This window comes from Amblyomma mixtum, chromosome 1, assembly GCF_055824585.1.
Source record: "Amblyomma mixtum isolate Tamu chromosome 1, ASM5582458v1, whole genome shotgun sequence".
In the NCBI taxonomy this organism is placed as follows: domain Eukaryota; kingdom Metazoa; phylum Arthropoda; class Arachnida; order Ixodida; family Ixodidae; genus Amblyomma; species Amblyomma mixtum.
In genome coordinates this window covers 37,278,542-37,303,221 of record NC_143012.1, presented here as the reverse complement: position 1 = coordinate 37,303,221, position 24,680 = coordinate 37,278,542, and the positions used below count along the sequence as shown (strand labels likewise).

The following is a 24,680-nucleotide window of genomic DNA, read 5'->3' as shown; positions in this document are numbered from 1 at the left end:
TGGTCCGAAGGCGTCCCAGCTGTCGAAGATATTCCAAAAATTCCTGCTGTCCAAGTCCCACGTTGTCCAAGATATTTCAAGGTCTCTCCTGTCCTGACCAAAGTCATCCCTGCCGTCCAAGGTATTCCAAGGTTCCTCCTGCCTAAGGTCCCTTCTGTTCGAGATCTCTTCTGTCAAATGTTCCTCCTGTCCAAGATTTCTTCTGCACAAAGCTGTCCAAGGTATTCCAAGGGACCTTCTGTTCGAGGTCCCACCTACCCAAAGCTGATCAGGTATTCCAAGCTTCCTCCTGTATAAGGTCCCTCGTGTCCAAGATCTCTTCTGCCCAAAGCTGTCCAAGGTATTCCAGGGTCCCATGCTGTCCAAGGTCACTTCTGTTCAAAGCTGTCCAAGGTATTTCAAGGTCCATCCCGTCCAAGGTCTCTCCTGTCTAAGGTCCCTCCTGTGAAAGACCTCTTCTGCCAAAAGCTGTCCAACGTATTCAAGATCTCTTCTCTCCAAATCTGTCCAAGGTATTCCAAGCTCTCATTCTGTCTAAGGTCACTTCTGTCCAAGGTCTCCTCTGCCAAAAGCTGTCCAAGGTATTCCCAGGTCCATGCTGTCCAAGGTCCCTTCTATCCAAAGCTGTCCAAGGTATTCCAAGCTACCATTCTGTCCAAGGTCACTTCTGTTCAAGATCTCTTCTGCCAAAAGCTGTCCAAGGTATTCCCAGGTCTCTGCTGTCCAAGGTCCCTTCTATCCAAAGCTTTCCAAGGTATTGCAAGGTCCCATTCTGTCCAAGGTCCCTTCTTTCCAGAGCTGACCAAGATATTTCAAGGTCCCTCCTATCGAAAGCTCTCCCTCCTGCCCAGCCCCTTGCCGGCGCACACTCATCATCTGAACGAGGATGTCCAAACTCGGCGCGGAGGCTGTGACGCCCTCACTGGCGGCATTCTACTGGACGGCGCCGGTGCTTCCTCGTCGTCGTCGTCGTCGATGTGTCCCCGGCGCTTCTCGCCGCAGCGTCGGGCCAGGGCCACGCACGAGAGGCAGGCGGCGATCAACGCCAGCTGGACCAGGAAGGCCGCCACCACAGCCGCGGTCAGGACGCTGGGTGTTGCGCAGACCATCCGCGAGTCGCTCCTGGACGCTGGGAGAGAAGAAACAGAACGACGACTGCTCAGCACGCTCCGGGTTTGTATAAACCTTGATAACACTTCACCCCGCAGCCTGAACTCAGTTCTGCGAAGACAGTTTCATTAATGCGAGAGCATTATATGGATCTATTGCGTCAGAAAAAGAGTCCGCAAATTTTGTCCGCACGATTACGTCGTGCTGTGTAGATAAATGACAGTGTGATTGTGACAGATAGTGTGTCATAAAATGTTGACGTGGGAAAAATTTGGTTAATGAGCGTGTGTATTAGTTTGTTAATTAAACGCGAAAAAAACGCGTTAAAATACACTTAGACGTCAAAATAGCCGCGGACGTCAATATAGTACAAGGACGTCAGAACATCCACGGACGTCGATGTAGTATGTGGACATTTTGCTTTCGCATTGCTCCAGTGCGGGTCACCGCAATGATATCAAAGTTTTTGCATTCCTTGCAAACCTGCAAAGCTCTATACAGCAGATACTGTTAGGAATATGTCCATGCGAACTATGGCAGGAATGCGTGGGGAGAAATAACGCGACATAAACGGTTGTCCCTTTCTGTGTTTAGATCTTATAATTCGCGGTAAAATAAATCTTAAATTAAGTAGGCTTCCTCTGCACAGTAGCAGAGCTTGCCGCAGTAATGCCCACATTAAAACGCCGACTACCCCAATGTCATGATCTTCTCAAACATTGAAATAACGTATCACTGCGCCTCAACTGCAACGATGTGTAGTATGTTTCGCGCTGGCCAAGTCTATAAGCTGATAGCGAGAAATTATTTTAAATCTTAAACAGAGTTAATGTAGAAGAGAGCTGCAGAATGTGGATAGATGAGGATGCCGAATACAGCTGTTTGCCTCTGTATCCTTACAAGACCGGCATGGCTGAGCTGGGCGCCGGAAATGCCCAGTCGGCTATAATTTCCCTCTGTCTTCGCTGTTTCGAACGCTTGCGGTTCGCGTCATATTTTCTTTACGCCAATAAACGGAAGGGCGTGCATGGTGTGCGGAAACGATTTAATTGTTCCGTGTTGCCAACACAACGACCGTGACCCTGTAAAAAGGTGCAGTTGTATTTTTTCTATGCCAGGTCACAACATGGCCGGGTCAATACATGGGTCAACATGTGTACAACATGGGTCAATGGATAAAGTAGACGGCATGCGTTAGGGACCACCCTCCTCGAGATCTGCTCGCAGGTTAAACTATGGCACCGATTTCTTTCAAACGCTTATGATATGGCAATTCGGGCCTACAACATTATTTAAACATATTTTTCTGCATTTCGAAATTTTGGCTGTGTGCAGAAAAATGTACAATATGAAGAAAATCTTGAACTTTCCGAAGCACAAGTAAACATTAGAGCTTTCGTCGCTCAAATACATGCTTAATTATGTGTGTTGGTTCCGCTTTTTTTTTTTTTTTGGACTACCACCTTTAAACATACTCGCACCGATTCGCACCTTTCGAAGGCTCGTGAAGAGGACGGAAAGGATACCATCTTAACCATACTCACTTCGGTAGCTCCACAATATAGTAATTGAAGCCGAGAAATATATTTTTAGGCACTAAACGTTTATCCATGGCTGCCGCGCCTTGATTCCTTTGTCCAATATATTGGACAAATTTTCCGTTGCCGGGCCCCACGAGTTTACTATGGGATCTGTTTAGCGGTACCCAAGGTTCAGTGTAAAACAGCGCAAAAAACGGAGAGACCAGCGAAAGAAAGACACAGGACGAGCGCTGTGCCGTGTCTTTCTTTCTGTCTCTCGTTCTTTGGGCTGTTTTATAATGAACCTATGCCAACTAGCCCAACTCAACGTTTTGCGATGCCCAAGAGCCGCTTTAACGCGTCCATATGCCTCCGCACTTTGTCGCAGATGCGTCCTGCTATCCTGGACACCGACGTGCCACGAGAAACTCACTTCTGTCCCTTCTGCTGAAGATCCCAGAATCCGTGGAGCCCTCTCCGATGCCCTGCACAATGATCTCCCTCTGCAGCGGATACTCTGGAAGCATGGTAGGCAGTATGTTCTTCTTGGACGCCGCGCTTTTACTGGTCTTGCCGGTCGCCGCCGTGGCGTTCGAGGCGGTCCTGGGCGGTGTCGCCGTGGCGGTGACCGACCTGCGGCCCATCCGCCTCTGGAGACCCAGCGGTCGGAAGTACATACGGCGCCGCCTTCGTCTTTTGCCGAAGGACCGAGCCGCGCCCGAACCGCACGTCGCCGGTGCGCATTCGTGCAGGCAGAACTGCACCGTTACCTGCGAGAGCCGAGTGAGGGAGAAGACTTGTAACGTGCACCCATGCAGAACACAGATGCGCACACAAAATTTTGTGCGCATCTGTGTTCCCCCGGGCATTTCCCGGGAACCAAGAGACAGTAATCATTCGTTTTACTAATGTAACTTCTCTCAAAGCTTTCACCCATAATTCAGGTGTAAAACTAGACCATATCACAAAAGAATACACCTTCTCAATGGCGCACATGTAACCAAGGCAGGTATTCATTCTCATTAGTCGTAAGGCGACGACGTGGTGCCGGTGAGGTAATGATGTTCTAATTTCCATCAAACAAGGCAGGTTACTACTGTGTCTCCAAATGACTTGCTGTTGGGTCTAGTTGGTTGGAAGTAATATTGGTCAGAGAGTGCCGGGACGAGACAGAAAAAATGGCGGATGATGTAGCGTGATTAGGCCAAATGCGAATTAGCTAGGTGCGGTAGCGCTTCGGTTTCGTTTCGAGGCTCGGTTTTCAAGGTCAAGTACGTATCAGACAATGATCGGCGAAATCGGACTTAGGCTCCGTCTTAAGGGTATGACACGATAGCGATAATGAGTTAATGTCCATATGTTCAGAACTGGCCATTCTCTACTTTACATTCATAGATCCCTGGGAGTCCTTATGCCACTCCTGGCGCAGTGGTGCAGCGGTAAAACGATGCGCCACTGCCCTGCGATGGCAGGTGCTGCCAGCGGTGGGGCTTGGCGACCCAGGTTGCTCCTCTCGCGACTAATCTATCAATGAACTCCCACCTGCCGTGGTGGAACCGCACTGACAACGGCGAAATCGGCGAGCAGGGGAGTAGAATTTAAAATCTTTATAGTGCTAACACACTAACACGAAGAAAGGCGACGGGACAGGCCCGGGTGGTGTTTCATCTTGTTGTCCTTATTTCTGTTTCGTTTCGCCCGGAAGCCTTTTCTAAGCAAAATACAAGTGCTGCGGAGTGGCAAACTTCGCAAGACCTATAGTTGCGTGCTTCTACTGTAAAATACACCGCCATCTGTTCTGTTTGTTCGAAACTACTGACGTTAGCTTAATCATGACTTCGCGATCGAAGCCGATACCGCGGAGAAAAAGATCGTGTGGTGCGCAAACTTCATAGCAGCCTTTGTCAAAAGTAAGAGCCTAGAGGGTTTGCTTCTGAGTCACGTAGTAGACCTCCTGTAGCATCCATAGACGTCTTAACTTCAGGAAGAATGAATTCATGCGTTCCGCTCACTTTCAACAAATTTAGAACACTAGCGATGCATAATTCGAATCACACAGCGTGGCTGAGAAGCAAACTGCTTGGACTTTAAACTTTTGACGATAGGTGTATTTGTCCTTCCAGCTTTCCGCACTCGTCGTGTAATCCGTCTCACCTTGTCGATCGTCAGTGTACTCAATTATTCGCCTCCGTTTTGCGTAAGCTTTTATTAGGATCGCTGGGTTTGTGTTTGGCAAAACCACTGAAGGCAGAAAGCAAACGTTTCTCGCTGCGCCTGAGAGAAATAGATCAGAAAGCACGCTTATTCAGATGATCAAGGACACCCGACCGTTTAGTTTTGTGGATCAGCATTCAAACCAATGAGTCTGCTTCGCTCGAAGGCAGGACGATGGTTCACGACTGCGGCATGACATCTGTTAGCAGAAGTGAAAACATGCTGTAGAAGTAAGATGAGTTGAGAAATTTGATGCTCATCAATTGTTCAAAAAAACAACGCGAGACACGAAAACGAAGGATGTAGATGAGCGATCAGTCGCTCATTCCTTGTCTACCTCGTGCCTTATGCTGTTGTGGACCATGGATGAGCGCCAAAAAACCTACGTAACATGTTGCTTACCTTGTATAGAAGTCAGAGCTGAAATATCTTCAATTCTATTTCAATTGCTTAGCGTAATAGGCGCGAACTTAGTGTGTTTTTTTTTAATAAAAACACTGGGGACAAATATAGGTTGGCCTGTATCGATGGAGTACCACGTTCTAATCACAAACAGGCCACTCTCACCGAAAACGGAGTTTTTATAAGCCAGAAAAGAACAAACAACGAAATACTGGTGGCACCATTGTCGACCGAATTCGCAACTAAAATGTGTACTTTTGGGCACGGATCCCGGATGCTACGCCACACCACAGTTTGCTTCAAAACGACGGCAATCCATCCTTTTTTGGTAAGGACGTCACGAGACTGGATCGACTGGCGGGGAGATTTTTAAATACGATTTTCTCTCCAATGAATGCGTGTTTTGTTGCCGGAAAAACGCCAACATAGTCTGAAAGAGTAGGGGGATCAGTTTTTACGGATAACAATAATCGGATGGAGTCACCCTCAGTGTCCCTTTAATGTGGAATAATGTTTGAACGGGTGCGTGTGCGTGCGTGTGCGTGCGTGAGCGCGCGTTTGTGTGTGAGAGAAAGAGAAAAAAGGAGCACTACGTGGTAAAAATAGTGCTTGTAGCATGGTTCGAACTGCTATCACATTTTCTACATGTCTCGAGAAAAAGGACACAGCGTTCATCGGCTGTATAGCAATCACCGGGTATATTTGATACTAGCGATTCATTGGCGACTAAGGCGTCAATCGCATAATGAGTGTGATAGGCTTGCGTACATACCTGAAAGCGAACGACGACATCGTCGGCAAACTTGAAGGCTTCAAAGCGGCTCTGCAACGTCCTCGTCTTGTCCCCGGGCAACTTCTCCAGGGCTGGAAATATGTTTCGGTCCGTGGGACACCTGCGTTGCGACCAAATGAAGGAAAAGACGAGGAGATATCTTTTGTATAAACTACTAAAGATTTTTTGCGCTTAGAGTTTGGCGGCATTCCGTCTTTCCTGCAAAATCTACTATCTGAGGCCAATGAGTACTGCTGTTCTAGCACTGAATCAGAGACTCCACATAGAAAGGGTGTAGCCTTATACTGTGCGGCCGTAATTCAGCTAGTCCATAATATCAACGCCCCTAATTCTTCCTCCCGAGAACGAATACGGTCAGGACAGATTCGGAGGGGCTAGTTAGCAAAATCACCCCCTGTTTGCTGAATGTACTGTTCTTTGTCTGCTTGATCTTCATTGCCTAACTGAAATAGCATGACTAATGCGAGATATCTCGCCTTGGTGCCAATAGCGTGGAGGCGGTCGATCCCGTCAGCAGGTTACTGGCGCGATCACGATCGAATTACTGATTTGGAGAACAGGGGCTGTGTCTTGCGACAAGTCTTCCGAATTCATTCATGAAACACTGCACCACTTTTATCTAATACCCAATGTATTTTTGTTTTTGAAAACGTTATTCGCAAAAAAAAAAAGAAGCTAGGCAGGGGCATTCAACCCCCCCCCCCCCTTCCCCTTCTATTTTACCACCTATTTTTAAATCCGCTGCTGCACGATAGTGAACCGGTGGCACTTACCCGGAACTGTCGATGAGTACGATCGAATCGTCGTTCTGGCCACTCGTGGCAACGAGGTTTCTCGCGAACAGTCCAAACACGCCTGCGGAAACGACATCGCAATGACTAACGCGTTAGTAAGAGGCCAGTAAAGAAAATGCACCCCATATCATCCAGACGTTCATGCACAGATACGGAGTACTACGTTTCCAGTGATGTGGAAGCTGAACTTCTTAAAACGTGAGAAATAATGTGAATACAATTCACGGGCGTGGCTTATTACTGAGCACTACTAGTCACAGGCCCGGCAGCAAGGTCGCCGGATTCCGTTTCGATAAATTCACACATGTCAGACAGCAAACGCCAGTGTACCCCACGGGGCTTGAGTGAATTTGAATCGTGCATGGCTTCTTGAGCTTTTCAGTGTATATAGCTTTCGAAAAATACTGTTTGCCGTTTGACTCCGTGTCCTTCATTCCAGATTAGCCCAGATTGTGTCCACCGTATGGCCTATTAACACTTTCGAATCGAAGTCGCACAGACGAAAATCGAAAGTGGCAAATGGTCAGTTTGCTCGAAGGACGAGATTTGTGGAGCAATGGCTCACTGCTCCAGTTTCCTGCCCTGAAACTCATAATGCAAAGCCATCGAACCAATCGGAGGCTTCGCGGAAGTGACGCGACACTTGTTCTACATCCGGTTTCTCACTGTCGGCGACGTCGACCCCGATATCAAGTCCTGTTTTGAGAGTGACCTTTACCCAAGCAGCACAGGTAATGGGCCCAGTATTGGAAATGTACGTCTTCACTCTGGGCCTTTGTAGTACCGGCTTTGCCAATATATTTCTAATATTGGGCCAATTGCCTGCTCTGCTGGGGTTATGTATGACGACTTGCAAGTTTCATTAGAGAATGTGCACATTGTCAGCAGCGAGCCAGTTCTTGGTATAAACTTTTCAAACTAGGAGTCGCCCCGTGTTGCTCGGCGACGTGTGCTGCCGCTTCCACTATGACTGCGTCAGTTTCAGAGCAACCCAGCCGAGCAATAAGGCGACGCCCAGGTCGAAAAAGTATTCGCAACTCGTCATGGCGAATACGCCATTAGCATATGGAGAGAGGTATAGGCCTGAAAAGGACGTGGGGCTGGTTATCAGAGTGCACGAAGGTGCAGTGCTCTTTCGGAGGCCACGTACTGTCGTCGTCCATCTCGATGCGAAGGAACAGTTCATCCCCCAGCTTGGCGCCGGCCACGTCAACCCCTTGCCTGTCCGTGATGCGCAGGCGTACGTTGGGCGATGGGGCCGTGGCGTTCACCACTCCGGGCACCCTGCTCGCTGGGCCCACGCCGCTGGAACGAAAAGTCGAGGGAGGGATTGGAAGATTGCGAAGCAACCCTTCAGGGTTCATAAAAGATGCTTCATCTCTCTACTCCCGTATTAATACCCATTAGCACCTCTCGCTCGATAGTGTTTGCAGAGAAACAGCTTAAAGGGTGGTAGATTGGGCTATAGTTGGGGCTGAAATGCCAGGGAGCGCTAAATATTGACAGGGAGAAAGGGAAGACAGGCACGGACGATTACTTCGTCCTGATATATTAGCTTAAACCCGCACGCCATTGATACATTCCCTCAAGATGCCAACCCCGTTTCTGACTGGCATCGCACCCCATTTAAGCAGGTGCAAACCAAAATGACTATGAGCAAGCCTAAAAGTGCTATGGATGATAATGTTAATGAAAAAATTTGAATGGCGCGATGGGCAGCTTGTCCAAAGTGCGCCATTCTCTACACAATATGGGGTCAGAGACCCATTTTCTAAGCATCTCACCCCAGAGAAGCCGACCACCATTCCGGTGGAAAGCTTGCACCCATTGGACATCCGGCGGATAACATACTGCATTTGGGATCTAAGTCCGCAGCTCCAATGTGCGAGGCGGATGCTCAGACCACTAGGCTACCGCTGCAGAGCTATTTTAATTGTACTACCCCTACCTATAAACCCAATACAGAAACAAATGCTGATACTATTCGTCTTTTTTTTTTCAAAGAAAATCAGCAAGCTACCAGAGCTTGCTAGCGCTTTTACCCCTTGCAGCGACAAATCTAACACAAACTTGTGTGAAGGCAGACGCGGCCGCTGTTTTGGATTCACTGAGAGTATTATCTTCGCGCCAACATTCCCGAAGAAGCTTGGCACTGGGGTACTCGATCTATAACGGCGTGGCTGTGCTCGATTGCAAGCCGTCAAGCCGTTTGCTTTCCGATTGTTCGTTTTGACTTTCACTAAAGCCTTCTCTCTCTCTCTCTCTCTTTGTCTCTGTGTATATATATATATATATATATATATATATTTATATATATATATATTGTAGCTGTTGCGTACTTGTTGACGAAGGGGGCTTTAATACCAGGCACGAAGACAGACAAGGCCAGGCAAGCTGGGCAACAAAGGCGACAGATTCCTCACGGAGCGAGCCCTACTTCGTCGTCGTCAGCTATGCGCCACCTGGCAATATATATATATATATATATATATATATATATATATATATATATATATATATATATATATATATATATATATATATATATATATATATATATATATATATATATATATATATATATATATATATATATATATTGTATTCCATCCCTCTTCAGGATGCTGTATAGACGTCTGGTGTCTGGTATACAATAGAGACAGACTATAGATTGCATATAGTACTGCTCACAATAATGCGCACGTTGCCTCTAATTAAATCGAGAAACCCACTACCTATTGTCACCAAATCGGCCTTGGTTTACTTCAATTTAGCTCGCCCTGTAAACTTCCTATCAGCTATGTGCTGTATCTCAAGAACTGGTGGGTGGTAAGCATCGCCGCGGTTACGTGAGGGCTGATTTCAAACACTTCAAATGACCCGCGCGAGGAATCACAGCGCGCAGAAGACAGAGCTTACAATGCTGCACACAAGCTCACCCGACGAGGACCTTGTAGGTGTTGGTGACCGTGCGATTGCCCGTGTCGAAGATACAGAACAGCTTGACGATTCTGTCGCCCTTCTGCTGGATGACCGGGTGCTGCTGGATCACTATCGTGCTCGTGAACCGTCCGCGGTCCTGCGGAGAGCATCGGTGCTCGGCAGAGTCTCCTCGTGGCACGTGTAAGCCACGTGGTGATACGGAGAACAATGACGAAGGCTCTCCGTGATGTTTAGGTTCGCTAAGGCCTCCCGGGTTAGGAGGCATATTCAGGGGGTGGCTGACAGGGGTATATCCCTGTTGATAACTGCAGGCTCTCCAAAATACGGCCAGCTTCATAGAAACAGCACACACAGATCCCACTGTTATGAACCATCCTCGTAAATGGAGGCTGAGGACGGCTCCTTGCAAGTCATGTTCTTAATGAGAATCAGGGTTGAAGCTCTTTCTGGCGATGTCAGTGTTTGTTTGGCGTCAAAAGGTGCATTAATTGCTGAGGAAATTGGATTTAAAAATTTTCCCAGCATTTGATTCATACTCGTGACGTCAGGACGAGGGACGACTCCGTGATCACTGCTTGGAAATGAATAGCGATGTAGCGTAGCCTCAGCGAACCGCGAAAAAAGATAAGCATATTTTTCTTTTTATAGGAACAGTCAAGTGAAACAGTTTTCCAAAGCAATATTTTTGCAGCGAAATACAGCGGCACCTGTGTTTAATTTTTTGGCCTTCTCTGGTTTATAAATTGAAGTTCTGCTTTCAACGAAAGTGCCGTCTTTGTGATTAGAACTAGCTAATATTGTCACAGCTAGACAGTCGGGACGGCCAGGACACGCTTTGCTGTGAAGCACCAGGCAGCAGCGGACTCCCGAGGGCACCACACAGAAGAGACGACGAAGAAGAAGACACCGCCCGCCACCATGGCTAAGGCTAGCCAGAATAGCGGTCAAGGCAGTTCGGCCGGAAGACGGCGCCCCGAGAGTGCCCAAGATTGTGGCATTGCTCCCCCCTCTGGGAAGCGCCGCCCTCGGCGCGGCAGGTCGTGTGGACCGACGGCGGCTCCCCCGGGAACGGGAGTTTGGCACGCGAACACCTGCTGTTGATGGGGCGCCCGTGCAGAGGGGCAGTGGCCCTGGTGCATGTATCAGTGATCGTCGGCGGGCGCGGAATCCACTGTCTCGGCTGTCTTGATCTCGTATACGAGGAGGGAGAGACAGCTCTCAGTCGTCTGGACATTTGGTACTTCCGGTTCGAGCAGCACGCGGTCGTTGAGCGTTCTCGAAACCGAGGCTGTCCGACGGAGTATTCAAGCGGCAGCGTGTTGAGGTTAGACAGCAGGGCGAGTGCGGGATTCCATGAGGCGGTTCTGGCCGACCACCATCTCGACGGGCGCGCACGCTGAATACCGCCGTCTTCGGCGCCCGCAGGTAGAGACGAGTGAGCTGCTAGCGGGCGTGGTAAGGCTTCATTCGAGCGACATGCACAACTTCGGACGTTGGTCGTCTAGAGGAACGAACAGTTCCTTGAGGGAGAACTTCATAGTTTACCTCGCCGAGTTGTCGTATCACTTTATAGGGGCCAAAGTACCTCCGAAGCAGCTTTTCAGAGCGCCCTCGTTGGCGGATTGGGCTCCACACCCAAACGTTTTCTCCGGGCTGGTAAGTGACATCCCTGTGGCGATGGTTGTAACGGTGAGCGTCTTTTGCTTGTTGATGCCGAATATGTTGCCGAGCAAGTTGGCGGGCGGCCTCAGCTTCGTGAACAAAGCGGTCGGCCCCCACGACAGCGGAGTTTACACTACCAGGAAGAAGCATTGCGTCGAGCATAGTCGTGGCTTCGCGACCATGTACTAAGCTAAACGGTGTGAAGTGAGTCGTCTCTTGCAGCGCAGTGTTATATGCGAAAGTTACGTAAGGGAGTACTGCATCCCAGTTGCGGTGGTCGTCGTCCACATACATAGAAATCATGTCGGCGATCGTCTTATTTAGGCGCTCAGTGAGTCCATTAGTTTGCGGGTGATAAGCTGTTGTTCGTCGGTGGCTGGTGCCGCTGAGTCGCATAACTTCTTCTGTCAGCGCCGAAGTAAAGGCCGTCCCTCTGTCAGTTATAACGACCGTGGGTGCGCCGTGACGAAGCACGATGTTGTGCATGAAGAAGGCGGCAATTTCCGCAGCTGTTCCACGGGGAAGAGCTTTCGTCTCACAGTAGCGACTGAGGTAGTCGGTGGCGACCACAATGTACCGGTTACCGAGCGAAGACTCCGGAAAGGGGCCGAGTAAATCCATGCCGACTTGGTAGAAAGGAACGTGTGGTGGATCAATAGGCTGCAGTAGTCCGGCCGGCTTAGTGGACGACGTCTTGCGACGTTGACACTCGCGACAAGTTCGGACGTAGCGTTTCACAACCACCGCGAGCTTGGGCCAGTAATACTTTTGTCGTATGCGTGCCAAAGTTCGAGAGAAACCAAGGTGACCAGAGGAAGGGTCATCGTGGCACGCCTGCAAGACTTCATCACGAAAGGCATTAGGTATAACGAGCAGATAGACGGCCTCCGTCGGCCCATAGTTCTTTTTGTACAGGATGCCGTCCCGTAAACAGAATGATGACAGGCCGCGTGAAAAGATGCGGGGCGGAGTCGGAGCGCGTCCTTCGAGATAGTCAATCAGGGACCGTAATTCCGTGTCCTCTCGTTGGCGTTGAGCCAAGTCGGACGCGGAGATGACCCCAAGGAAAAGGGAATCGTCGTCGAGGTCCGCGCTGTTGGTTGGAAGTGGGGCACGGGACAAACAATCTGCGTCACTGTGCTTTTGCCCTGATTTATACACAATGGTGACATCAAATTCTTGCAGTCGGAGGCTCCAGCGTGCGAGTCGCCCTGAAGGATCCTTGAGGTTTGCCAGCCAACACAATGAGTGGTGGTCGCTCACCACTCGGAAAGGGCGGCCATACAAATAGGGGCGAAATTTCGTTACTGCCCACACAATAGCTAGGCATTCTTTTTCGGTGGTGGAATAGTTCACCTCAGATCGTGATAACGTGCGGCTTGCGTAAGCGATTACGCGTTCGACACCATCCTGCCACTGTACAAGGACCGCACCAAGGCCAACGTTACTCGCGTCTGTGTGCAGTTCTGTGGCAGCTGCCTCGTCGAAGTGCCCGAGTATGGGTGTACTTTGAAGACGCGTGCGTAGCTCTTCGAAGGCATGTTGTTGCTCCCGACCCCAGAAGAACGGTTCGTTATCTTTGGTGAGGCGGGTAAGGGGCTCAGCAATTCGGGAGAAGTTCTTCACAAAACGCCGATAATAGGCGCAGAGACCCAGAAAACGGCGCACACTTCGCTTGTCAGCAGGAATGGGAAAAGCAGCTACGGCGGCAGTCTTGTCGGGGTCTGGGCTAACGCCCTTGGCGCTCACAATGTGGCCCAAAAACTTCAGCTCCTCGAAAGCGAAGTGACATTTTTCTGGCTTAAGGGAGAGACCGGCTGAACGGATAGCTTCGAAAACAGCGTGTAAGCGGCTGAGGTGTTCTTCAAAAGTGTCGGAGAAGATGACAACATCATCCAGGTACACGAGGCAGGACTGCCATTTGAGGTCTGAAAGTACAGTGTCCATCATCCGTTGGAAAGTTGCCGGAGCCGAGCATAGACCGAAAGGTAGCACCCTGAATTCGTATAAACCGTCCGGAGTAATAAATGCGGTCTTCTCCCGGTCACGTTCGTCCACCTCTATTTGCCAGTAGCCGCTGCGTAAATCGAGTGATGAAAAGTATTTGGCATGGCGCAGGCGGTCGAGGGAGTCATCAATGCGCGGCAAAGGATAAACGTCTTTCTTAGTTACTTTGTTCAGGCGTCGATAATCAACACAAAACCGTAAGGTCCCATCTTTCTTTGCAACTAGGACCACAGGCGACGCCCACGGGCTCTTGGATGGCTGGATCACGTCGTCCTGGAGCATTTCTTGAACTTGCTTTCGAATTGCGTCTCGTTCCTTTGAAGATACACGGTACGGCGACTGGCGTAATGGTCTCTGGCTTTCGTCGACTATAATTCGGTGTTTTGTTATCGGAGTTTGCCTAACTCTGGAGGTTGACGCAAAACAGTCCCGGAAAAAGTCAAGGACAGTCTGCAGGTTGCGTTTTTCACTAGGCAGGAGATTCGGGTTCACGTCGAGTTTAACAGGAGCCTTCGTGGACTCTACTGATTTCGTAGCCCCCGTCAGCGAGTACTCTCCGGCGCATTCCCCGAGTTCTTCAAAATAAGCAACCGTTGTGTTGGCCGCTAAACGTTGGGGTTCACAACCGAAATTTGTGATCAAAAGCTCGGCTCGCTTTTTGCTCAATTCTATAAGCCCGCGAGCTACACACACTTGCCGACCCAGGAGCAGCGACATGTTGGCTTCAGCGATACCATGGGTGCCGGCGCTGTCATCGCACTCCACAGTTACTAACATGCTGGTTCTCGACGGAATCACCACGTCATCATCGCAGACCCGCAACTTAGTCCTGCGTTGCTGAGGTTCGTTGGCAACAGTGCGGTGTGCGGCAAACGAGACGATGAGCTCCTTAAAGTCGATGACCGCCCCGTATTCCCGGAGGAAATCCAAACCGAGTATGAGGTCTTTAGAGCACTCAGGAAGCACAGCAAAGCAGCCGGGGAAAGTGACGCCGCGGATCTGAATTCGCACGGTGCAGACGCCGGTCGGCGTCACAACATGGCCGCCGGCTGTGCGGATCTGCGGCCCAGTCCAAGGTGTCAAAACCTTCCTGAGGGTCGTGGCTAGCCGGCTGCTTATCACAGAGAAATCAGCGCCGGTATCCACTAGTGCGGTTATTTCTAGGTTATCGGCGGTTACTGGTATTTCCGTTGAAGCCAGTCGCTGGCTCTTCGTCGGTGTGCTCGTCGGGTCAGGTGGTCGTAGGTCTCGTCGTCGCTGCAAATCGTCGAGTGGAGGCTCTTGTCTCTTCCCAGCCGCGGCGGCCCTACCCCCGGAGGACGCCGTTTTCAGTTTTCCCGCCGTGGGGACGTGCCTCTGAATACGCCAGAGGTTGATGGACGGCTGGGAGAAGAGAATCTCCGTGGCGATGGGGATCGAGACTGACGTTGCGGCACGGTCGGAGCCTGCAGGTTGGAAGTCAGGAACTGTTCAATCTCCTGAGGTCGTTCGCCGTAGCGTGGGCGAGGAGCGTCCGAAGCAAAACCCCTTAAACCCATTCGACGGTAGGGGCAGTGGCGCAGGATATGACCGGGCTCGCCGCAGTGGTAGCAGAGTGGCCGGTTCCTCGGCGTACGCCACACGTCCGCTTTACGCATGGCGGGCCGGAATTCCTGCGGCACGGTGGTGGGTACAGCTGGACGTGGGTACTGCACAGCCGGCACAGGTGAAAAAGCTTGTGCCACTGCCGCAGGCCGTCGAAGTGCTTCACTGTAGGACATGATGTGGGGCTGCGGCTCCGGAACCACTGGTGCTGGCTGCACCACTCGCCGTATTTCATCCCGCACCACGTCAGACAGTGCAGCGACGGTGGGCTGTGTGGCTTCGACGCGGAGTTTCGCTAGTTCTTCGCGAACAATGCTCCTGACGAGCTCTCGAAGATCCTCTGCGGGCAGCGGTGTAGGCGTGCAGATTTGGGCGGTTGCCATACTAGCTTGCCGGCCGTACTGCGCGCCGCGTTCCTGCAAGGAGCGCTCCATGCTCATTGCCTCTCTTGTGAAATCGGCCACTGTCCTTGGAGGGTCGCGGACAAGTCCAGCAAAGAGCTGTTCCTTGACACCCCGCATTAGGTGCCGCACTTTCTTGGCCTCGGCCATAGCAGGGTCGGCTCGATTGAACAGTCGCATCATGTCCTCAACAAACATGGTGACGCTTTCATTTGGCTGCTGCGACCGGGAGTGCAGAGCGACTTCAGCCTTCTCTTTTCTTTCACTGTTGCCGAATGTCGCTAGCAATTCACGCCGAAAGACCTCCCAGGTGGCAAAAGAGGTCTCGTGGTTCTCGAACCAGATCTTTGCAGAGTCCTCTAGCGCGAAGTAGACATTCCTCAATTTCCGCTCACCGTCCCACTGGTTGAAGGCTGCCACACGGTCGAAGCTGGCCAACCAATCTTCAACGTCTTCAAACCTGTCTCCGTGGAACGTCGGCGGTGACCGGGGCGCGTGGAGCACGAACGGAGCGTCAGCTCCAAAACGTTGAGTGGTCTGGCTGCCAGTGGTTGATGTCATCTTCCTTGGTTTTGTCAGGCCGCTGAACTCTGGCTGTAGGCCTAGCAGGCGGCGGCTCGCTTTGTGGACGGGGGTTGTATCGACGCCCTGAGAATCGGCTTCAAAGGCGTCTTCAGAGTCAGTGTACATGGGACGTTACCCAGCACGGCTCCACCAAATATGTCACAGCTAGACAGTCGGGACGGCCAGGACACGCTTTGCTGTGAAGCACCAGGCAGCAGCGGACTCCCGAGGGCACCACACAGAAGAGACGACGAAGAAGAAGACACCGCCCGCCACCATGGCTAAGGCTAGCCAGAATAGCGGTCAAGGCAGTTCGGCCGGAAGACGGCGCCCCGAGAGTGCCCAAGATTGTGGCAATATATTGACAGAGGCCTACTGCAGTTTGCCCTCCGAGTCCCTTTAAAGCAGGACACACCCCATGCGCTTAAAAAAAATTGGGCTTCTCATAAGGGCGGTCACCTTTGGTTGATCAGCATCTAAAGCCATGAAACTTTATCAGTATTCTCCTTTTATTTCAGAGCTCGGGGATTAGATATGTCCATCATATCTAAGAGGATAGCTAATAACGGAAGGAAATACTAGGACGTTCAGCCGATATTACCTGCTAAATGCTATAGCCACTGCGCCCAATGCGTCAGAAATAATTTCCGATAAGGTAAACCCGGTGGCCAATGTGGTAGCAGAACACTAGATCTGTAGATCTGTTCACCTGACACATCGGGTGAAAGACCATGGTGGCCCTGTGCTTCCTTTTCGAACCTCGAATGACATTGACCAGTCCTGTCCACTGAATCGTTAGCTTTTTAACCCTCATAACCATACAGGATACTCTGACACCAACCAAAGGTACAGAACGAAATCCCGCTCATTCGCTTCTTCAGGAGACGACGAAACGGTCTTCACGCAGCAGGCAGCAGACCTCGCTTTTCCTCCACAGCCACGTGACGGAGGTCATTGGCTTAGGCGGAGGGCAATGACCCCGGGCGTCTGACTCCTGCCTGCCACGCGCTGACCATTCAGTCGCCCCTCGAGTTCATTCCGAAACTTTGTGACTGTTCTAAAACTTTGGTGGTGCCAATCTCAATCTGACGGACTTCTGTCAAAGATCTTCGCGTTAACCTTTAGAGCAGTATTGTCTCAGCTTGCGCACCGCACTGCAGTCTAATGCGCTGTCTATAGTCACATGCAAAACAAAAGAGACGCACGTCCTCCGAGACTCCGCAATGGCGATCCATGAGGCCCATGACGAGTGTGGTCTCCCGGGATCCCCGGCCCTGGACGTCACAGCCGGCGGTCTCTTCCCGCGGGTAGATCCTGCCTCCGAACGGGTCCTTGGTGTGCAACGTCAGTGACATCGACTCTCGCGTGCACGATAGCTGCACGGCTGCGATGTCATGAACAGATAACGTCGTCAAAATATCCATAACAGCGCAGGGACACGGTAGCTGTAATAGCGCACTTATTGTAGGCTATAGCCTGAAGATAGCTGCATAGGTCTATAGAGGCTGCAACCTACAGAAACTGCGCATTATTACTCCGGGTGTTTCAGGGAAGCTTGACTCTGATTTTTAAAACTAGGCTTTTTGGAGTGTAAAGTTGACTTCGGAGGAATAGTAATACCAGTGTTCGCGAACGTCAGAAAACAAATGAATCTTGTCAACTAGTAAGCTGGTTAAGAAACATTGAATACCTAACTTTCTAACTACTACAGATATGCGCCCTGTTGTAATTAGAGGATTGTAGTTGGCCATTAGTAATACAGCCAATTAAGTTTCTGGAATTTCGAAAACGCGATTGCCGTGGGCGCTGTGGCTCGAGAAAGATTAATAGAAAGCAAATGCGCACTGGAGTAGAAGTCACAAGCTTCTTCACGACAACCCATTTCGCTGCAGCGCTGGAGGCCATCCTAGACTTTGCTTCCATTCCGAAGGCGTACCCTTAGCTCCTGTTTTATCACCGTCTCGCTCTTTACCACCAAACTGCAAGGCACGATAACCAAAGGTATCCTTTTTGACACTTTGGTTCAGTCGGAATTCTGACTTGCGTTTGCTATTCTTTAATGAACAGTGGTTGGGTGACTCATTCTAATAACTGCATTCGAAATATGTGACAGCCTGTAAGGGCACCACCAACGACGTACGCCCAGAAAAAAGTACCACGAGAAGCGTGTGTAGTATGTACGCACGTTCGGGGCAGGCGGGCCTCTGGTAGTACCCGACTCCGGGCGTCATGCGCAGCGCGAAGCCCCCGAGGCTGACGGTGTCGTCTCCGGACATGGCGCAGACGCCCGAGGCCGGGGCGAAGCTGTAGCTGCGGCAGGCGAACTCGCGGCTTGTCTCGCACAGCGAGCGGCACTGGTCGGCGCTGAAGGCGCTGCGCACCTGGTCGGGCCGCCGCAGGTCCACGTCCTTGTGCAGCTCGAAGTCGCAGCTCAGGCCGCCAGAGGACGACGCTGCGAGGAGGCGGCGGAAGTTGGCAAAAAAAAGCGATTGGAAGATCGGTGGCTGAAAAGCAGAGAGGGGACAGAAGGTTCGAAGAGCAGGAAAACGTATTTAAAGAAAATGGCGAATTTTAAGCCCCAGTTGCAACACACTTAAACAAATATAAAAAAAATTGCTGGGATGGTTAAGCCTAGGTAATTGCGAACACAAGTGGTGTAACTTGTAGCATATTCGATATCCATAGCCTCCATCAGGTTGAACGGTAACACAACACAAGAATCTTGACTCGCGTCCCAAGTCTTCCATAGCTATACCGAAGAACCGGCGAGCAGGCGCTACTTTTCTCTACACCCGATAACGCCTGGATTTCTGTGGATGACGTTATACCACACGCTGCAACACACATCCATCACCGCAGCAAGGTCTGTAAGCTCTTGCAACTTGTATGGCGTCAATCGCTTGCCGCCGTTCGCAGGTGGTCGTTCGGCCGGCCGCAAAGTCTAGCTGCGGCGCGCTGAAGAGCTGACTTGGTGCCCCATCTCTCGCTCTGGTATGACGTCAGTAGTCACATGACCGACCACCGACCGTGAAGGGTAGGCTGCGGTACCGCGAAGAGGCGACACCTGGCGTAGTATTGCTTTCGCAATAAAAGCCGAGCATGGTGACAACTACCATCACACCATTTCAAAGGGGACGCTTCTATCTCCCATGCATCCATCACACACGATCCGTACACCGGATGTATACAGGGTGTGCAAGAAGACTTGAACACGAAGGTTTGCAATTACTAAGTGCTCTCTTAGTTACATTTTGAACAGAGACTGAAGACGACGCCATGCACTTTTTGTTCTTAGCGTGTGGGCACAGTGAAAATAAGACAAAACCATTATCCTGAGTCGATTCCTTATAACGGTGATTCCTCCACCTTTTCAGTCGGAATAATATAACTATTCTATTGTGATCATAATTCACTTAGATTCCTTTTGCTGCTCCTTCATTGTCCAACACAACGAAATAAAAGCCCCCGCTATTAACGAAATCGACTGAGGATGCGAAGCTCTGTGGCCTCGGGACACAACACTCGTCTTACCGGGCAGGCAGAGATTCTCGAAGTAGTGCATGTGCGGACTCTGCGCCGGGCCGAAGGCGCCCGGCTGGGAGCGCCTGTCCTGCGAGCTGAGGCGGCACTCCCTGGCGCGGCCGTCGAACTCCCCCGAGCGACACGGGAAGGAAGTCTCGTGCAGGCAGAGCTCCTGACAGCGCTGGCAAGTGGGCACGCCGGACACCACCCGGTCGTCGAAACCGCGCAGCTCCTTGTCGGGGACGCGCTCCATCACCCAGTCCTTGTCGCACGCGGGACCTGTCGGCATGTGCGGAGGATGTGGCTGAGTGACAGTGTCATACCTTGGAACGGAGAGAGGACAACTTTATTATCACTGGAGAGCCACAGAATGTAGCCCCCAGTATCCGGAAGTGCACGCGGCTCACATTATGAATACTTGGAAAAAGCATTCTGTGGTCCTGCACTGCAGTGCAGTGAAGCGCTCTAGTGAATGCTTCCACTAGTGTGCTGTTACGAGCCGGCCACAGATGTCTGGAAGCCGAACCCTCGAACTCATTGCTTCTGGCACAGAGCCACAGAAAGTTGTCCCCGAGCGTAGCTCGCTCGGGGACAACTCTCTCTTGGGGACGTTCGCGTAGACACTGCCTGTATACGCATGCGCCGTGCAGTTCAAGGAACCGCCATGAACGCAGGCGCCAGAAGGGCCGTGGAATAAGCATCCCATAGCCAGCTCCTTGTCTGCCACTAAGTTATTCGAACTTCTAATGTTCCCTGAACGAGATGCGACGCAAACTCAGATTGTTAGAAATAACCTAACAAATGTTTCATAAACTCCATTATGAAACTTGCTTGCCAGTCTTACCCTCCCCATACCCCAGCCTGGAGCGTTCTCACAGTGCCCAGTGGCATCATCCTTCACACTCCGCCCTGGTCCCCTTTGCCATCTTGGAGTGTCTGGATTGCCACTCGAAAAACGCAACAGAAAAATTTATGTTGTCGCAACAGATTTTCTGTAATGTTTTGTAACGCTTTTGACCGAAACCTTGCTGTAACCACCGAAATTTTTGTAGTGTAGTTACTAGAGGAATGTCCTACAGAACTAGAGACTACTGAAGAGTACTACAGAAAAAAACTACAGTACGATATAAAAATACTGCAGAACATAAGGAAAATCTGTCGTTACGACAACACTACAAAATAATTGATCGCATTTTTGACACGTTCTGTCGTTTTTTTTTTTTTAGACAGGGTTTCGTCCGCTCCACCTGGAGTACCAATTGGCTTTGGTATTCGGAGTCTTAATCTCTGTTTTTGTTGCGAAAGCAACACTACGCTAGTCGCCGAGCCATTTCGCGGAGCCGAGGAAAGGTCATACTGCGCATGCGCGAAGAGCAGTGACGTCACACAGCGCACAGCTGGCGCGCCGCCGCCGTCGCTGCGCGGGTTACTCAAGGCTGGTTCACATGAGCGGCGCATCGCAGCCAAAATTTCCAACTTGTTGAAACCTTGCCGCTCATCGCAGCGACGGCTCCAAACAGGTTTTCCCGACGCGGCGGCAGGATTCGCTAGCGTTTTCGCTTGCATGTGTGACAGGCTTCAGAGGTGCCGCCGCCACGCTTGCCAGTTGCACATGCGCAGTAGCGGCGCATAGCTAGCGTGCTGCCGCCGCTGCCGCGCGCTCTCCATCACCTTTCTCTCTCTCTCCTCGTTGCTTTCGCAATCCAACCACTGCCATTTTTTTTAATAAAAATGATTCCTCCACTCTTTCAGTGTCTTCGTGCTAAGCGCGACGATGGCCGGAAGCCCACTAGTTCCTTCCGGGACACCCACCGTGGACGCACATCTTGGCGAAGTAGTTGGAGCGGTCCGAGGCCGGCACCAGGGGCGCCTGGTCGGCGGACCCCAGCGCATTGGCCACGTCCTCGTCGTCCAGCGCGGTGGCCGCGAAGCACGCGTTGTGCTCGTAGTTCACCACCACGCCCAGGCAGCGGGGAGACGCCTGGCAGCGCCGCAGGCAGTCCAGGGTGACGGCGCCCCGCGAGCGGAAGTCCTCTCGGGGGGCGAACATGGGCGACAGGCGCCGAGAGCCGGGCTTCATGGCCACGGTCTTCTCGAACGTGACCGTGTCCTCGCCCTGGGGGCACTGCTCGTTCCTCGAGTGCACTGAAAAAGGCGGCAGTCGCGCAGCGCTGTGCAGGTCCTGAACGTGGACTGTGCGAAATGTGGCACGGAAAATGCAGCTCAAGGTAGCGGCCCAATATTGGCAACTTATTGGCAATATTGGCCCAGTGTTGTAAATGTATTGGCAGAGGTCGGTGCTACAAAGGACCAGAGTGAAACCATTCTTTTCCAATATTGGGCCGATTACCTGTGCTGCTTGGGTTGTACAATACTGCAAGCGAAAACGAACCAAGCAGGAGTGAGGAATCATGAAGTGGACCATTATTACACAATGCGAAGTGTAAAGATCTGTACACGGGATGAAAAAAAAACACGAAAAAAGAGGAAATACAGAAAACATGGTTCTGACAGATGAGCAACAAAGGCCAACAGTCAAAAGCTCGTTCAATCGCAGAGAGCACACTTTCTACGGCGAACATATGGGCTGGTAGATTATTCCAATCGGATACAGGAAAGAAGGAATATTTAAAGATGTTTGTGCGGGCGAATAACGGAGTCACTTTATGAGCATGGTAATGTTTTGTGACTCTAGTTGATAAGGGCTGCAAGTATATTGAAGGGTTAATGCGGAACTGGCCATAATAGAGCTTAAAAAGGACTTTTAACCGTGCATGGTTTCTCAAGGACTCTATGAACTTGATGTGATTGATTCTCATTAACTCAGATGAGGAATCATGACGATGCCAGCGATTGTATATGAAGCGAACGGCTGATCTTTATATCCGTCCAAGCTTGTTCAAAGAGGCGATCGACCTCTAAAAACAGACAAGGCGCTACGGTCAGCGATTTCGACTGTCTTCAGTTCTCGCTATGCCTGTGCTCTGTTTTGTTGTTCTACCACCAGAAAGTGCACCAACCAGTCGCACCAAGCGTATTGTTGAGGTTCTAAGTAGCGTCTTTAGGCTTAGCGTTGCCATATCACTTTTTTCACTTTACGGAGTTACAAGGTCTGTTTTGAAGTGCGTGGCGTCACATGTCACAGCATAGACGCTGCTCAGTATCAGATTTCTCTCTATATATAATCTTCTTTTTCGGCTATATACTCTCATGTGAGATGCATTCTCGTGGAATTTTGGGTATGTCCACATACATCTTGCCTTCCGTTCAGTGGACAGTGTTAGTATATCGACGCAGAACCGGTCACATTAGATATCGGTAGAGCTTTCAGGCAGATTTCTATTCTTCACTATCGATTGCTTGCAGTAACAGTATCTTGAGCACATTATTCGTTTCCTGTACCATTTCAGACTTGATAGTCTCTTGGCTTAGTCTCTCAGAAGCTTTCTGCCCCTATGGGAGTAACTTGAGCCGAGTGGCGCCCTCCCTCACCTGTCGGCTTGTCCCAGAACTGGACATCCCTCAGCGTGGGCAGTTCCCTGGCCTGGGGGTCCGCCATGGTGCCGACGTTGAGGAGGAGGAGGACACCAGCAGTCCAGGCGGTCAGGGCCAGCCCGCCGGTCCCCGACCGCATGTCCCTTGTCCTGCACCCCGGCACCGTTACATCGGGCCGCAGTTAATTTTTCCAAAACACTTAGCCACGACCTATGCCCTTGTGAACTGTAGGAAGTGAAGAGCAGGAGTTTCTCACACCGTTTTAATGTCCAAGGACGTGCATGTACGTTAATGAGAAGGAGACATGCGACGCCCACGAGAATGGTATCCTTTTATGGCGACTGTGTGACTGCGCTGTGTGCAGCGGAAAGAGGCCAGGTAGATGGCGTCATTACGAATTCAGTGATTCGTAGCAACAAGGCTTGTCACAATTAACTTGCCTGAGTTCTGAGAAAACTCATTCATATATTCCCAACTGAAAGTACGTCACTTGTGGAGCCCCGCGGAGTATTACTGTCGTTTGACTTTTCCCTTACCCAAACGCCACATGCAAAAACTTCAGAGCGTGGGTGGCACAATACGTGATTTTTGCCCCTTTCTAAGCCAAATAATCGACCAGCGGTGTACTGTCATGCCGTGTCCCATATAATCTAGGTTGTGTGCATCTAGTCATTAGGCGGTAGATTGGTGGGAATACTTGCAATTTAGTATCGAAAAATGGCATTAGGATCTTAAAATTCTCTAAAACTTCGCGGCACCTTCCTTTTATCGTTTGCCTCTACATTGATGTAGTACCTTGAGCAAACAGTTTAGACGTACGCGGTGGTCGTCACGCCCTGTCCAATATAATCAACACGTCATTCGCATCTGCGCGAATGGTGACATTACTTTGTGGACAACACTGAATCAGTTCGTTGTTTACAGCCGCGCTTGAGATCACTCGCAGAGCTGTGGGCTGCTGGGACGGAAGCCATGTATACGCGTCGATTGATCTGTCCACGCTACCCACCGTCGAAATATCCCGCCTGGTTAGCCTGACCCAAATAACCGCTACTCAGGAACAAAAAGACGTTCACAGCGACGCCACGAAGCTCCCCGCCCACCTACACGGCTCTTGTCAACTTCTTGACACCCTCAGCGCGACTTGGGCGTGGTCACTCCAATGTCCTCCGATGCAGCTGTCACTGCAGCGCTACAAAGACTCCGCACTGTCCTGCAACGGACAGGCCGCGAACACGCTCGGTGACTTCCTGGTGGCGTCGTTCGAGGATGGCTCCCACGGTAGGAGCACCCTATGGGACAGCGGCAGCACCATCGCCATCGCGATAATCACGACCACCGCACGCGTTGAGGGCATCGACTCCCTTGTTCTGAAATAGAAACTCCGGCCGCACTGTATATACGCTGTGTAGTGCGTTACGCGGACGGACCATTCTCGCTCGTCCATATGGCCCTATTCATACGCATATGCATTCTCCTCTCCGTTAGGGCGCCGTCGCCGGTGGAGAGCCGTCCCCGCATTGTGCGCCCGCTTTCTTGCCCAGCACCGCTTCATTTCTCTGCTTGTTCATTTACACGCCCGGCCGGCTTTTGGTAGCACGCATGACGGACCACGTTTTGACCGGATTGTCTTCGGCTGGGGAGGGGGAAAGGTTGTCAGCACTCTCTC

The 24,680-nt window shown here is 51.0% G+C and overlaps 1 protein-coding gene across 1 annotated transcript; it reads right to left on the bottom strand.

Moving 5' to 3' along the window:
- Window positions 1–810: 810 nt before the first annotated feature.
- On the bottom strand, window positions 811–24,332 carry LOC149366040 (uncharacterized). The gene is made up of 12 exons (XM_089569577.1): window positions 24,208–24,332; window positions 23,009–23,160; window positions 21,329–21,661; window positions 19,526–19,795; window positions 18,180–18,446; window positions 17,200–17,378; window positions 9,773–9,912; window positions 7,984–8,138; window positions 6,813–6,894; window positions 6,019–6,139; window positions 3,064–3,400; window positions 811–1,129 (listed from the first exon to the last, which is right to left on the bottom strand). The coding sequence occupies exons 1-12, from the start codon at window positions 24,330–24,332 to the stop codon at window positions 873–875; spliced, it is 2,418 nt and encodes an 805-aa protein (XP_089425703.1). The 3' UTR covers window positions 811–872.
- Window positions 24,333–24,680: the final 348 nt, after the last annotated feature.

Bases quoted from the DNA above. Each gene is read 5' to 3' on its own strand.
- LOC149366040 (XM_089569577.1), bottom strand. From the start codon at position 24,332: ATGGCGATGGTGCTGCCGCTGTCCCATAGGGTGCTCCTACCGTGGGAG. The intron at 9,913-17,199 runs GTGCGTCTCTTT...TGCTCTCCGCAG, and splicing joins ATTGCGGAGTCTCGGAGGAC to GACCGCGGACGGTTCACGAG. The intron at 3,401-6,018 runs GTATGTACGCAA...CGGCTCTCGCAG, and splicing joins ATGTCGTCGTTCGCTTTCAG to GTAACGGTGCAGTTCTGCCT.